General features: G+C 60.5%; 1 protein-coding gene across 1 annotated transcript; it reads left to right on the top strand.

The window, feature by feature from the left end:
- Positions 1-235: 235 nt before the first annotated feature.
- Positions 236-14,805, top strand: CHRNA3 (cholinergic receptor nicotinic alpha 3 subunit). Its single transcript, XM_002721607.5, has 6 exons — positions 236-496; positions 2,128-2,267; positions 2,405-2,449; positions 3,448-3,557; positions 7,620-8,631; positions 14,532-14,805. The coding sequence occupies exons 1-6, from the start codon at positions 430-432 to the stop codon at positions 14,658-14,660; spliced, it is 1,503 nt and encodes a 500-aa protein (XP_002721653.1). The 5' UTR covers positions 236-429; the 3' UTR covers positions 14,661-14,805.
- Positions 14,806-14,855: the final 50 nt, after the last annotated feature.

Here is a 14,855-nt window from a genome sequence, read left to right as displayed (position 1 = left end):
AGACAGGTGCCTCCTCGTGGCCTCGTGTGTATTTTGCTGATCTTTCTCAGGAAAGAACATTGCGAGCCCCTGCTGCAAACTTCCAGCCTCCACGGCACAGCCTCAGCAGGCATCGCCTCGCAGCTGACCCCGTCCGCACCGACTCCCCGCGCCCAGCCCGGGTCGCAGGGGTCGGCGGGACCCAGCCCCAACACTGAGCAGCTAACCCCCCACCCCACCCCCGGGGCAACTCTGCAGCCGTCGGCTCGGCGGCCGGGAGCGGTGGGCGCCCCCTGCTCCTCCCGGCTCGCCCCGCCCGCAGCTTCCCGCGGGGTCCCCGCCCCGCGGCGGCCCAGCGGGAGGAGCCTCGCGCGTCCCCGCAGCCCGCGCGCCCCCAGCCCGAGTTCTGCACCGGGAGCCGCACGGAGACAGAAGAGGTCCCGGGCAGCCATGGGCGCTCCGCCGCCGCCGCCGCCGTCGCCGGTGCTACTGCTGCTGCTGCTACTGCTGCCGCCAGGTGCGGGTGCGGGGTCTGCGTGGACGCGGGGTGCCCAGCGGCTGCCCCGCGCCGGGGGCCTTTGTCCGTCTCGGCTCTGCGTCCGCGCCCCAGGCCCGGGGTCCGCCGTCCGCGTCCGCGTCCGCGAGCCGGCACCTGCGGCCCGAGGGGGCTGGAGGCCGGTCCCGGGATGGCCCGAGGGGCGGGTGTCGTGCGGGGCTGGGTCCCCTCGCGGTCTCTCCCCGCGCCCCTGGCGCTCCCCACCCGGGGGAGAGAAGCTGGCCCTTGGGCGGGCGGGCGGGCGGTGCCGAGGGATCCGGGCCGGGCGGGGCTGCCAGGGGGTCCCTGCGCGCCCCGAGCGCGTCTCCGCCGCGGGGCGGAGGCCATGCCCGCGTTCTTCGGCGCTGGGGCAGCCGAAGTTGGTCCCCGAGGACCCGTCGCTAGCGGCGCGAGCGGGAGCCTGCACGCGTCCTCTGCCGGGCGTGGCGCAGCGCGGGTGCCCACGGGTTTGTGAGCGGCACGGGCGGGAGCTGCGGGGGGTACCTTGGCTTCCAAGAGGGCGGGTGACTACCCTCACCCAGCTCCGAGTGGGGTGCAGGGGGCTCCCCAGGCCTGCCGCCCCCACAGGCCCCAGGCGGAGCACCTGTGCCTGGGTGGCGCTGGGTGGCCCTGTCTCTCCATTGTGGGGGCGGCGGGGGGCAGCTACATCTGGGTGCAGGGTGCCCACAGTTCTTGCATTCTGACCCACACGCCCACACCGACCTTTTATTTTTTTCCCCAAGATTTGTTTTATTTATTTGAAAGGCAATTACAGAGGAGGGGGGAGGGAGAGGGGGAGAGATCTTCTATCCACTGGTTCACTCCCCAGATGGCCACAACCAACCAATGGCCTAGCGGGTAAGCCCCCTCTGTGGCACCCGCATCCCATATGAACACTGGTTCGAGTCCCGGCTGCTCCACTTCCAATCCAGCTCCCTGCTGATGCACCCAGGAAAGCAGCAGAAGATGGCCCAAGTGCTTGGGCCCCTGCACCCACGTGGGAGACCTGGAAGAAGCTTCGGGCTCCTGGTTTCGGCACAGCTTGCGACCACTTGGGGAGTGAACCAGCAATGGAGGATTGCTCCTTCACTCCCTCTCTCTGTAGTTCTGCCTTTCAAATAAAAAATAAATCTTAAAAAAAAAAATGGCCACAGTTTCCAGGGCTTGGCCAGTCAGAAGCCAGGAGTTGGACTCAGGACTCGAACAGGTGCCCATATGTGATGCTGGCGTGGCAGGCTGTGGTTTTACCCCTTGCACCACAATGCTGACCCCCGCACCCCACCCTTTTACACTGGATTCATTGATCGCCTTTATTTGGACAGGTAGAGAAAATGAGGTTTAGAGAGGCTAAGCCACTGCCCCAACTCCGCCAGCTCAGGAGTGGTTAGAGCCCAGGCTTCGCCCCCACTGGACGTGTGTGGCCTGGGCAGATCTCCCTCCACCTGGGTCTCCGTTGCTCAGGCTGTAACTCGAAGGAGCAGGAGTAGCCTCAAAATCTGAGAGTCCCCAGAGTCCCCCTCCCCAGCAGGCGCACTATGGGTGGGTGGGCAATGTCCCCGGTTGTGGGGGGGTATAAATATCCTCCCAGGGACTGACGGGGCTGCTCGCCTCAGTGGTCAGCGCCTCCGAGGCCGAGCACCGACTGTTCGAGCGGCTGTTTGAGGATTACAACGAGATCATCCGCCCCGTGGCCAACGTGTCAGACCCGGTCATCATCCAGTTCGAGGTGTCCATGTCTCAGCTAGTGAAAGTGGTGAGCACCTGAAGCCCACGCTGCAGTGGGGGTGGGGTGGGGGGTTGTGGGGTGTCCCCACCCCCACCCTGGACTTCCCCGCCCCCGGGAGGTGGAGCCCCTCACTAAGGCCAGCCTGGTATCTGCCCCATCTCTAGGACGAAGTAAACCAGATCATGGAGACCAACCTGTGGCTCAAGCAGGTAAGTGCTGCCCCCTGGTGGTGACTGCTTGGTTTGCTGTCAGTGATGAACCAAGCAACTCCTAGGGGTGGGTGTACTCCCATAGGAACCCCCTGGCCGGCTGATCTGTCTGGGCTTGGGGTCCCAGGCACTGCTGACACCCCCTGAAAGGACTCAAGGGCCCTTGCCCTTAGGTCACAGGTATAAAGCAGCCTGGAGAGACACAGGAGAGGGACCGACTCCCCCTTTACAACCAAATGGGGTGGACCTGGGGCTGCCCCCAGGTCCTTGGGGCAAAAGCAGTGCCAAATCCACCTGCTTCCTTTGCGCTTGCCAAAACCCCATCCTGGTCGTTGCTGGTGAGGTGGGCGTCTGGGCGCTGGGTTTTCCCGTTCCCACTGACACCAGGGAACTGGGTCTCCACGTACCTGTCCCCAAGGAGCCTTGCCTGGACCTGCTGAGCTGTAATGGCCCATTAGCCCGCTGGTGACCTCCGCTGGCCTGGCCAGCTGAGTGCTTCATCCCCGGGAGGTGCTGCCAGGTGCCCCTCTGTGGTCACTGCTTCCCCGCCTCCTGTCCCCCAGTGCCCAGGCCTCAGACCTCCCCTCCTCTGCACCCACCTCTTCCTGGGCCCTGAAGAGACCATGCTGTTTCCCAAGGAGCTGGCCCCGATCAGCGTTGAGATGGGGAAGGGGTCTGTGTGCCACTGGGGAGCCCCCTCCCCTTATTGGGACTGCTGAGGAACTAGTCGGAAAAAGCCCCTGGAGAGCCATTTCTGGGATGTAAACAGCAGGCGCTTACGACATGGAGCTGGCCCTGGCCCGAGACAGCACTCACAGTGCCTGTTTGCTGGATGCCGGCCTGGGCTCACTGCAGGCGTGGAGCAGCGGCAGTTCCCTCGGGCCGCCGGCAGAGGCGCTGTGCCCCGCTACACCTGCCTGGGAGGCCTGCAGGGTGGGCGGGGTCTCCCAGAGGCGGGGAGTCCACGCTGTGTCCACGCCCCCCCCCCCCCCCCCCAGATCTGGAACGACTACAAGCTGAAGTGGAACCCCTCCGACTACAACGGGGCAGAGTTCATGCGCGTCCCTGCGCAGAAGATCTGGAAGCCGGACATCGTGCTATATAACAAGTGAGGCGCTGGGGGCCGTGGGCCATGGGCATTTACTGAGCACCTGCTGTATACAGGTGCCTGTGAGCCGGTGGCATCCCATGGCGTGGTGGCTGCACAGTGAAGGCCGTCGGGCAAACGGGTAGGGAAGGGGGTCTCGGAGGACATTTGGGGTCTGGAGGGGGAGTGGGAAGAGGAGAGCCCTGGTGGGCAGCAGGGTGGCATCTAAGGCTGGGGGTGTGGGGTGTGCAGTGCCTGGGATGCCGGGAAGGGCTGTGGCATAGCAGGTGCAAGCGGCTCTGTGCCAACACACAGCGGGGTGGAGGAGCCTGCTCCCCCATCCCCCTCTTTGTTGAGAGACGATGAGGCCAGAGCCAGAGGAGCCCACCTCGTGCAGGCCCTGGGTCCCGAGGAGCCTGCTGGCCAGTGTGGTTCCCCAGGCCTGTTTGAGAACACCGGGCCTGTGTTTAAAAGGTTCCTGCCCCGCCCCTCGCCAGCTTTGCTGAAGCTGATACACATTATGCATGTGTCGTCCAAAACCATCTCGGTGCCCGCCCCCAGGTCCTGCCCCCCACAGACGCACCGAGCCACTGCCGCGGGGACCGAGGTGCCAGCCTGCACTGGGCGTCACTGCTGAAGCCTGGCCGTGACGCCCCACAGAGCAGGAGCGGGGAGTGGGGTGCTCTCAGCGGTGGCTTTGGGGCTGCTGCAAGGTGGCTGGGCTGTGGCAAGGGGCTCAGCTGGGCAGCTCAGCCCGTCTCTGCCCTCCCACCTGCTGTCTTGGGTCTCCTGCAGCAGCAGCCCTGCACATCCACCCTCAGGCAGCTGCAGGGCTGGGCCAGGAGCCTGGAGCTTCATCCAGGTCTCCCACACAGGTGGCAGGGGTCCAAGCACTTAGGCCATCCTCTGCTGCCTTCCCGGGTGCCTTAGCAGCGAGCTGGATTGAAGTGGAGCAGCCGGGTCTTGAACCTGTGCCCTGGTAGAGAATGGCAGCTTCGAGAGCCATGACTTACCCAGCTGCGCGCTGTGGCCACTTCCTTACCGGCAGTCTTGGGCAGGCAGCCGCGGTACCTTAGGACGTGATGTTTTGACAGTGACGTGAGTCACAGCCAGTGCTACAGCTTGCACGTGGATGGGAGCGGATCTCAGAAGGAACTTCCTCGGAATCTGGAGCCGAAAATAACCTGTGGAGAGGATGATCCCACTCCCCGGTCTCTGAGTCAGAGCTTAGCTTTCCCTGCATTGGCCCTGCCTCGGGGGGTTCTGCCCAGTTAGCACACCTGGGGGAAACACCGCCTTTCTGCTTATGCCATATTTCATTTTCCTTTTTATTTAAAAGATTGACTTATTTGAAAGGCAGAGTTACAGAGGGAGAGGAAGAGGCAGAGAGAGTGAAATCTTCCATCCACTGGTTCACTCCCCAAATGGCTGCAAGAGCCAGGGCTGGGCCAGGCTGAAGCCAGGAGCCGGGAGCTCCGTCCAGGTCCCCAGCGTGGGTGCAGGGGCCCCAGCACTTGGGTCATCTGCTGCTGCTTTCCCAGGCGCGTTAGCAGGGAGCTGGATAGGAAGTGGGGCAGCCGGGAGTTGAATGGGCGCCCATGTGGGATGCTGGCTCTGCAGGTGGCTGTGTAACCCACTCTGCCACAGCGCCGGCCCCAGGTTTTGCTTTCTGAAGTTTGTTCTCTCGTGGGGTCCCACATGCGTGGACACAGACTATGTTAGGTTCTTGCAATTGTGTGACACAGTGGGTTTTTTTACGAAGATGTTCAGCTTACTTGGCTGTGTGGAAAACCCTGGCTCCATGCCCCTGCCGGGAGATCTTTAACTGCTGCCTCTCCCCCGTCGGCTGCTCGGGTTGTCGCCATCACTCTGAGGGGGAGCAGGGACCGCACAGGCCAGGCAGGGCCATGCGGGGCCTCTGGGGTACATGGTCACCCTCGACCTAAGCTTCTTGCTGTCTGCCCCTGGTTTCTCTGTCTTCAAAGCACAGTTGTTAGACCACGCGTGGCGCCCCCGTATGGCTGCTGCTGCTCCCAGCCCTGGTCCCCAGCTGTGTCTTCCAGTTCTCTGTCCCCCGTGGGGCAGAGAGGGGGATGCAGCAGTGGCTGTGGGCAGCAGTCACAGCTTCAGGGTTCCCAGGCACCAGGAGGAGGGGCGCTGCCCCCAGGCCCCCCCCCCCCCGTGCCTACCCTGGGGTGGGGGGTCCTGTCCTCTGGGCATGCACATTCCTGTGACTTGGCTTGGAGATCCAAGCTCCCAAGGCCTGGGACTGCCACAAACTCTGTGGGACCCTAAGCAGCTTCTATACTGAAGGGATTGGACTAAAGCAGGATCAGCAAACTTTTCTTTTTAAATATTCATTTGTTTATTTTTTTAAAAAAATATTGGAGAGATTAGGGAGAGACAGGTCTTCCATCTGCTGGTTCACTCCCCAAATGGGAGCTTCTTCTGGGTCTCCAACACAGGTGCAGGAGCCCAAGCACTTGGGCCACCCTCCACTGCTTTCCCAGGGGCATCAGCAGGGAGCTGGATGGGAAGTGGAGCAGCCGGGACTCTAACCGGCGCCCATACAGGATGCCAGTGCTGCAGGCTGGGGCTTTAACCCACTATGCCAGAGCACTGGCCCCACAAGTGTTTTCTTTTTTTTTTTTTTTTTTTGGACAGGCAGAGTGGACAGTGAGAGAGAGAGAGAGAGAGAAAGGTCTTCCTTTGCCGTTGGTTCACCCTCCAATGGCCGCTGCTGCAGCCGGCGCACCGCGCTGATCTGATGGCAGGAGCCAGGATCCAGGTGCTTTTTCCTGGTCTCCCATGGGGTGCAGGGCCCAAGCACCTGGGCCATCCTCCACTGCACTCCCTGGCCATAGCAGAGAGCTGGCCTGGAAGAGGGGCAACCGGGACAGAATCCGGCGCCCTGACCTGGACTAGAACCCGGTGTGCCGGCGCCGCAAGGTGGAGGATTAGCCTATTGAGCCACGGCGCCGGCCCGACAAGTGTTTTCTTAACCGCTGCACCAAACAGACGCCCCAGCACGCCGTCCCTGGGAAGGACCAGAGAGCGTATTTGAGGTTTGCTGGGTCACATGGTCGCAGCTGTGTGCAGCTTAGCCAGGAGTAGCTGCGTCCCAGCGGGGAGGAGGGTCCCCGCTGCTGGGAGGGGAGTGTCTGGGATGCCTCTTTCTCTGAGGGGGGGGGGTCTCTTGGCTGAGCCCACCTAGGAGCTGTGTGGATCCCACTCCCTCCTCCCCACAGCTGGGAGCTCACGTCGGGGAGGAACAGCGAAGCGGGACCAAGTCTGTGTCGTGCCACAGGGCTGCTGCGGGACATCCCGGCCGGCGGGATCCATGATGGGGAGTGGGGGGCACGGGGGCCTGCACCAGGTCCCCACCTGGTACCGGCAACACGAGCTGTCCTTGAACAAGGGGCTTCGTGGTGGGCTGCCAGCTCCTCGGGTGCGAAGTGGAGCAGCAGACACCGCCGCCCCTGGGAGCTGTCCCTGGGCAGAGCCAGCGCGAGGCCCACCCTGCCCGGCTGCTGAGCAGAGCAGCCAGGCGCTTCTGTGTGCAGCGGTGAGGGGGGGAGGGGAGGGGGACGTGTAGTCATGGGAGGGCGAGGTGCGCGGGGGCATGGCGGGGTCAGGAGCCAGAGCGAAGTTTCCAGCCAAACCCTCAGACGGGGTTCCACGCAGTGGGGGTGGCCTTGTGCACACACTGGACGCCCAGGAGAGACCGGGTGAGGACACAGAGGGCCAGAGCTAGGGGCCAGCAGGTGCTACCTGCCTCCAGGACGGCTTTTACTACATCGTTTTCAAATGTCCTTTCTGGCTCCTGACCCCCCCCCCCGGGGTGGGGGTGGGGCGTGCACTGGGGGGGGTGAACCAGTGGTGGCCTCCAAGGACTGCTGGGAAGGGGAGCTCAGGGTCTCCACGCCCCCAGTGGCAAATGGGGTGGGGGAATGGCGCTCTCATCCCACAGCATCACAAGTTGTCACTTGCAGCCTACTGCTGCCACCCGTGGGAGGCTGGCCCAGGTCGCTGTGGCGATGACCACGTGTGGCCGCCTCCCCTCCCCCTCCTCTGTCTCCACAGCGCCGTTGGGGACTTCCAGGTGGACGACAAGACCAAAGCCTTGCTCAAGTACACGGGGGAGGTGACCTGGATCCCGCCGGCCATCTTCAAGAGCTCGTGCAAGATCGACGTGACCTACTTCCCGTTCGACTACCAGAACTGCACCATGAAGTTCGGCTCCTGGTCGTACGACAAGGCCAAGATCGACCTGGTGCTCATCGGCTCCTCCATGAACCTCAGGGACTACTGGGAGAGCGGCGAGTGGGCCATCATCAAGGCCCCCGGCTACAAGCATGACATCAAGTACAACTGCTGCGAGGAGATCTACACGGACATCACGTACTCGCTGTACATCCGCCGGCTGCCCCTCTTCTACACCATCAACCTCATCATCCCCTGCCTGCTCATCTCCTTCCTCACCGTGCTGGTCTTCTACCTGCCGTCCGACTGCGGCGAGAAGGTGACCCTGTGCATCTCGGTGCTGCTGTCGCTCACCGTCTTCCTGCTGGTCATCACCGAGACCATCCCGTCCACCTCGCTGGTCATCCCGCTCATCGGCGAGTACCTGCTCTTCACCATGATCTTTGTCACCCTCTCCATCGTCATCACCGTCTTCGTGCTCAACGTCCACTACCGGACGCCCACCACGCACACGATGCCCGCCTGGGTGAAGACCGTCTTCCTGAACTTCCTCCCCAGGGTCATGTTCATGACCAGGCCGGCCAGCGACGGGGACAGCGCTCAGATGCCGCAGCTCCTGGCCGGCGCCGAGCTCTCCAACCTGGGCTGCTTCGGCCGCACCGAGCCCAAAGCCTGCAAGGAGGGCTGTCCCTGCCAGGACGGCGCGTGCGGCTACCGTCACCACCGCAGGGTCAAGATGTCCAACTTCGGCGCCAACCTGACGCGCAGCTCCAGCTTGGAGTCTGTCGACGCGGTGCTGTCCCTGTCTGCCCTGTCCCCTGAGATCAGAGAGGCCATCCGGAGCGTGCAGTACATTGCCGAGAACATGAAGGCACAGAACGAGGCCAAAGAGGTGAGGACGCGGTCACGTGTGCATTCGGCAAGCCTCCGTGGCAGGGGTGGCGGACGGGCGGCTCGCAGGCTGTGTAAGGTTCCTGGAATCATCTGATCTGCCCCGAGCTTCATCCGGGTCTCCAGCGTGCGTGGCCGGGGCCTGAGCACTTGGGTCATCCCTTGTTGCTTTTCCCAGGTGCATGAGCAGGGAGCTGGATCGGAAGTGGAGCAGCCAGGACTCGAACCAGTGCCCATGTGGGATGCCGGTGCTGCAGACCCTGGCTTTACACAGTGCAGGGCCCCCACCCTACTGTTTTAATTAGCATTTTCCCTAGGGGCTCTTTTTCTATGCTGATTGGCCCTTTCGGTATCTCCTTTTTGGGGTTTTCATTCACATCCTTTTGCCCATTTTTAGAATTGAGTGTACTGAGTTCTGCACTGAGTTCCAAAAATCGAATGCTGGGACTAACGCCAAGTGCCAGGAAGAAGGGAGCTCCACTAAGTGACACTGGGAGGGAGTGTGGCCCCCTGTCCACTCCAGGGGTCCCAGCAACACACTCCATCATTTTATGAGATGCTCTAAGATTAACTGCTTCTGTCTTGTTTATTGGCGGAGAGCTAACTACAGGTGACTTCAGCTCCTAGCGCATGGTTGGCAGAACTAGCTTCGGCCTCTCTCATTCCGCTGTGAGTGGCAGACCCAAGCCACTGAGAGGGGCGGGACACAGCTGCCCGCATGCCCTCCCCACCGCCCGCCCAGCAGCTGGGAGCACTCCCGTGACTCCTGCCGGGCGAGCCCCTCCCTGGGCGCATCCCAGGTACTGAGCCCCAAAGTCCAGTTCTCCTGTCGTGGGTGGACGTGAAGTAAATGACCAGTGGAAATCTGTTGGCCAGCACTAGATAGTTTCTGCTACCCTTGGCTCGCTTTGAAAAATGATCTCTTCTAAGTTAGCCGTGGTTTTACTCCGGGCGCACCCCTGGAATGCACACCCTCTGGCCAATGTCGGGTTATCAGTCCGCGCTCTGCACCTGCGGGTTCTGCACCCACAGATCCAACCAGCTTGGGGTCACAGGGACTCGGGGGAAATTGCGCCTGTCCCCACCAGGTGCAGACTTTGCCTTCTGTGGTTATTCCCCGGTCGCTACGGATTAGTGATAGTTTACACAGCGTTAAACCTGTACTAGGTATCGTTTAGTTGTGACTTGGGAAAATCATCCAGCTGTCCCCACAGACCCAAGGTATTGAAGTGGGAGTGGGTTTGGGATGGAACTGAAATGGGGCAGAGGTGTCTGTGGGTGGTGCTATGCAGACTGGCTGGACTGGGTTAGGTGGTCGGGGGCTGGGGCCCGCAGAATGGATCCCTCCTCATTGTAGCCATACAGACACACCTGCCCCCGCCCCGGCCCCAGGTTTCTCCGCTGCCCACCTGGCCACGTGGTCCTTCCTCCGCTGGGTGGTTTAGTTGAAGTAATGAGAGGCTGGGGGCATATGTCCGTTGGTGAGGGAGGGGTTAAAGTATTTGGCGGATGTACGCAGTGACATGTGAGCTCCCCACCCCCTTCTGTGAAGGAGGGTCAGGGTGTCTCAGGAGGGTCTGAGCCGTGGAGCTAGTTCTGTAAGCAGTTATGAAAAGGGAGGCCATGGGCCTTCACGGGATGCAGGTGAGAGCGGAACCATGGCAGGGGTAGGGTCTGTGGCACATTCGTGGCAGGTGGTCTAGACTACTGGTCAACCCACAGCTCCCCTCTAGTCTTCTGTTGCCATGTGGGAGCGTGGGCCCAGTATTGCTGGGTCCTCCAGACAGTCCAGGGAAAGCAGAGATCCGACCGGCACCTGGACTGCATGGTGCTGGGAGGCAGGTGCTTCCTCGGTGCCTGGAGGGAGGCAGGCGGCTGCCCGAGGACTCCCTGCTCCCGTGTCGGAGTCGTGGCCGCTCTGGCATTAGCTCAGCTTTCCAGAGGTGTGTTTGCTTCATACTCTCTGGCTCCCACATGGCTGCAGCCCCTGTTCTCAGCCCAGGCTGTGTCCCTGGGGCCAGCTCCTGAGGGTGGGACAGCCATGAAGGACCCCCCCTGTAGGGGCTCCCTGGGTCCTAAGGGGTGGTGGAGAGGCGTGGCCCGGCCGTTCCCTGCCGTGAGCTCACACTTGGTCTTTGGAGGAGCAGTGATCTTGCAGTTCAGAGTCAGGGCTGGGGTTGGGGCCCCGGACCGGAGCAGGAGTCTGGCTGGCGGCAGGGCCCTGGGTGGGCCAGGAGTCTCGATGGCCACTCGGGCCGTGCTAGGTCCCACGCACGAGCTGCTGGGTGGATCTGGGAGCTGTGTGTGTGGCTCACAGCTGCGTCTTTTGAGCCAGTAAATCTGAGACAAGTTTTCTGGTTGCTAGGTAAATAGAGACACAAGGGGGCTTCAGAAAGTTTACAGAACACAGAATCAAAAGCTTAGTTTACATTGGCCAAGAAAACTTTGGAAATCCAGGCGCAGTTTTCCATAATACACATTTATTAACTTTGTTTGAAAGGCAGAGAGAGAACGAGAGAGCACTCCCCACTGCTGGTTCACTCCCCAGATGCCTCCGTTGGCCAAGGCTGGGCCAGGTCCAAGCCTGGAACTCAATCCAGGTTTCCTGCAGTTGAGTAGGGACTCAACTACTCCGTTCCCGCCACTCCTGTGCCCCCCGCCCTCACCCACCCTGCCGCTCTGGGGGGCACCAGAGCGAGCGTTCCGGAGTCTTAGGCATGTCCTCTTCCGCCGTGGCCGTTTCTGGTTTTGGTCACTAGATGTATTCGCCTTTGACGTTTGGCCTGCGGGTGCTGCCGCCTCCTGGAAGCCCTCCTCTGTCCTGCCTGCACCTGGCAGAGGGCAACGTTCTTTTTCCTTGCAGCCTTAGCAAGCATTGCTGCCCAGTCGTTTTGCCTCGGATGGTTGGAGCACATCTGAGCGCGGCTCTCTGCGAGCCTTCGTTCTGTCTAGGAGCTCATGCGCAGTGGGGTCCTCTCCTGCACTTTGCCTCTTCCTGTAATTCCGGGACATCCCAGGTGATGACTTCTACCGAGTCCCCCCCAACGCCTGCCGTTCCTGGGGTGCGGCCTCTCCTCCTGGTGCTTCCTGTCTCCACCCCTGCCTGCCTGGGCACAGCTGCTCCATCGCGCCACCTGCTGGTCTCTGGCTCTCTGCTACGACCTATTTCTTGCACCTGCTGTTATTCACCTTTTCCTCTTGGCTCTAGGAAGCGGCTTCCTGCTTTGTGTTTCCCGTGGCCCACCTGGCTGCCATCTCCGTTGCCTTCAGAGCGCTGGGCTCGTGTATGGGGGACTGTAAACTCCTTTTCCCTGGGGCCGCCAGCCTTGCCAAATGGCTGAGGGCCCAGCTGGCTCCCAGCCACATCTCCTCGGAGGTTGAGTGCTGCCGGGGGTGGGGAGGCAGGGAGGGAACCTCTAGCTCTATGGGCCTGCAGAGCCTTTGTTTGCTGGTGGCCCTGGGCCACCTCCAGCCAGGCTCACCGTGGCCCCCAGGTTCCGAGTCTCTGGGCTGCACAGGGTAGGCTGGGAAAGCCAGCTGCAGGAAAGACTACCAGGGCGCAGGGCCTCTCGCACTGACCCACGCATCCCAAGCCCCAAAGGCTTCCGAGCCTCTTCTCTGGCTGCCTCCAGGAGGGGGCTGGGCGAGTTCACCCACAATGCAGCCGGGGCTCCAGTGGCCAGAGAACGGCCAGGACCACGGTGCTTGGGCAGCTTGAACAACAGAGGGAAAACGCGAGTCCTCTCGCCTCTCTGTGCAGTCCTGTTTGTACCAGGGCGCTTCCAGATGTTTCTGGAGGACCACGTTGTGTCACTGTCTCCTGCAGCCCACAGGAGCACTGATTCAAGTCCTGGCTCCTCCCCTTTCTGATCCAGCTCCCTGCCAACACACCTGGGATCGCAGCACGAGTTGGTCCAAGTGCTTGGGCCCGAAGACCTGGGTGGAGCTCCTGGCTCCAGTCTGGCCCAGCCCTGGCTGTTGCAGGCACTTGGAGAGTGAACCAGCAGACGGAAGACCTCTGATCATCTTCTCTGCCTTTTGAATAATTTTTTAAAAAATCATCGTAAAATGCAATTTATTTTGTTGCAGAAAAATGGAAATCTATGTTTTTTCATAAAAGGTACATTCTGTGAACTTTTTAAAATGTGACTTCTGTGTCCTTTAAAAAAAATCTTAAGATTTACTTATTTGAGGGGCTGGTGCTGTGGTATAGTGGGTAAAGCCATCGCCTGCAGTGCCAGCATCCTATATGGGTACCAGTTCAAGACCTGGCTGCTCCCTGCTAATGCACCTGGGAAAGCAGTGGAAGATGGCTCAAGTGCTTGGACCCCTGCACCCACGTGGGAGACCTGGAAGAAGCTCCTGGCTCCTGGCTTCGGATCAGCCCAGCTCAGGCTATTGCTGCAGCCATTTGGGGAGTGAATCAGCAGATGGAAATCTCTCTGTGTGTAACTCTTCCAAATAATTTTTTTTATATTTACTTATTTGAAAGGCAGAATTACAGAAAGGGGAGGGGAGAGACAGAAAGAGCCCCCCAGGCTGAAGCCTGGAGCTCCATCCAGGTCTCCCACGTGGGTACAGGAGCCCAAACACTTGGACCAGCCTCTGCTGCTTTCCCAGGTGCATTAGCAGGGAACTGGATCAGAAGTGGAACAGCCGGGACTCGAACCAGCATGGGGTTGCAGGTGGCAGCTTTACCTGCTGTGCCACATGGCTGGCCCCTCTATGAGTTTTCTATAGACTCCTTATGCTTGAATTCAATTTTTTTTTTTTTTTTTTTTTTTTTTTTTTGCAACACAGTGTACCTTTTGCTTCATTTCACATGGACGTTTTGCAGTGCCATCTCTCAGGAGGGTCAGTGGTGAGAGCTGTCAGGGGAAGGTAGACCCCAGCTTGGAGCAGGGTCACTTTTAAAACTGACATCACTACCCAGGGGTCCCGTCCGCTCAGCACTGCGCTGAAACAGCCCCGGAGGCAGGCGCGGCAGTCGAGGCTGGGGGAGGGACAGTTTACCCAGATGCTCAGGGCTGGGACTGTAAGCAGAGTCTCTGGGACGCTGCCTCTCCACCCTCTGACTCCGTGACTCTCAGGTTCTGCCCGTGAGGGTGAGGAGGAGCCACGGCTCTCGGGATTCTACAGTGGCCTTTGTAACTCTAACTTCCCCAGTGCTTCTGGGTGTCACCCAGAGGTCAGGCTTACTCCAGTTCATAATGGCGGCAGAGTCCTGCCGCAGCGCCCTAAATTAAATCACGAAATTACGCCTGCCTTTGTGATGTGATTACGGCTTCTCAGCCACTGATTCATAGGTCTTGTCTTTCTCAATCTGATTACGGTTCCCTTGCTCTCTGGACTGTCTCGCAGGGAGGTGGCCGTGCAGTTCTCCTTCCCGAGCCCAGCCCACGATATGCAATTAGTCTCACCGTCAGCAGGGCGCTTGGTGGTGGGCTGGTATTCACTCTGTGGCACTTGGGCGATGTGGAGGGGCGGTGGGAGAGTAAGCTCGCATCCAGGAGCTCTCGGAGTTCCTGGAGCAGGTGCTACAAGGAAACCAGTATCTAAAGCACAAGGACTTTGGGACTGGGTCAGCCACGGCAAGGCAGGCCCCTCATTCCCAGCAGGGGAGCTGTGTGACTTCGTAAAAGCAAAATTGATGGAGAAAAGCTGTGACACACACGTTCGGACCTTTCTGATTCGAAACACAGCTAACCGTGCAAGTACCTGTTTGTCTCCTGAGTAGCCAGGCACTTGAGATGGTCAGCTTCCCCAGAGGACCAGGACGCCTGGTTTGTTGCACGCTGGACGCTCGGTGGCCTTGCTCCTGCTGATGGATTAGAGACGGACTCCGGAGGCTGCACCACCCTGCCCTTTCTCTGACTGCTTTCTCTGGCTTTGGTCTTGCAGATCCAAGACGACTGGAAGTACGTTGCCATGGTGATCGACCGCATCTTCCTGTGGGTCTTCATCCTGGTGTGCATTCTAGGCACGGCGGGCTTGTTCCTGCAGCCGCTCATGGCCAGGGATGACGCCTGAGCGCCGTCTCTCGGCTGTGACCTACGTCCTGTTACCAGCCTACCACTGCTGTCTTTGGCATTGCAAGGCTTCCTTAGTCTCCAGTTGTCCTGTGTTTTTTTGTCGAAATAAAAAATGGCCAGAGCATTTATTACGGCTAAATGAGCACCGAACGAGCTTTGGTGATGAGGGATGGAACCGTCCACAGCGCTGCGT

This window comes from Oryctolagus cuniculus, chromosome 12 (genome assembly GCF_964237555.1).
Source record: "Oryctolagus cuniculus chromosome 12, mOryCun1.1, whole genome shotgun sequence".
NCBI lineage: Eukaryota > Metazoa > Chordata > Mammalia > Lagomorpha > Leporidae > Oryctolagus > Oryctolagus cuniculus.
This window is presented reverse-complemented; position numbering and strand designations above follow the sequence as displayed.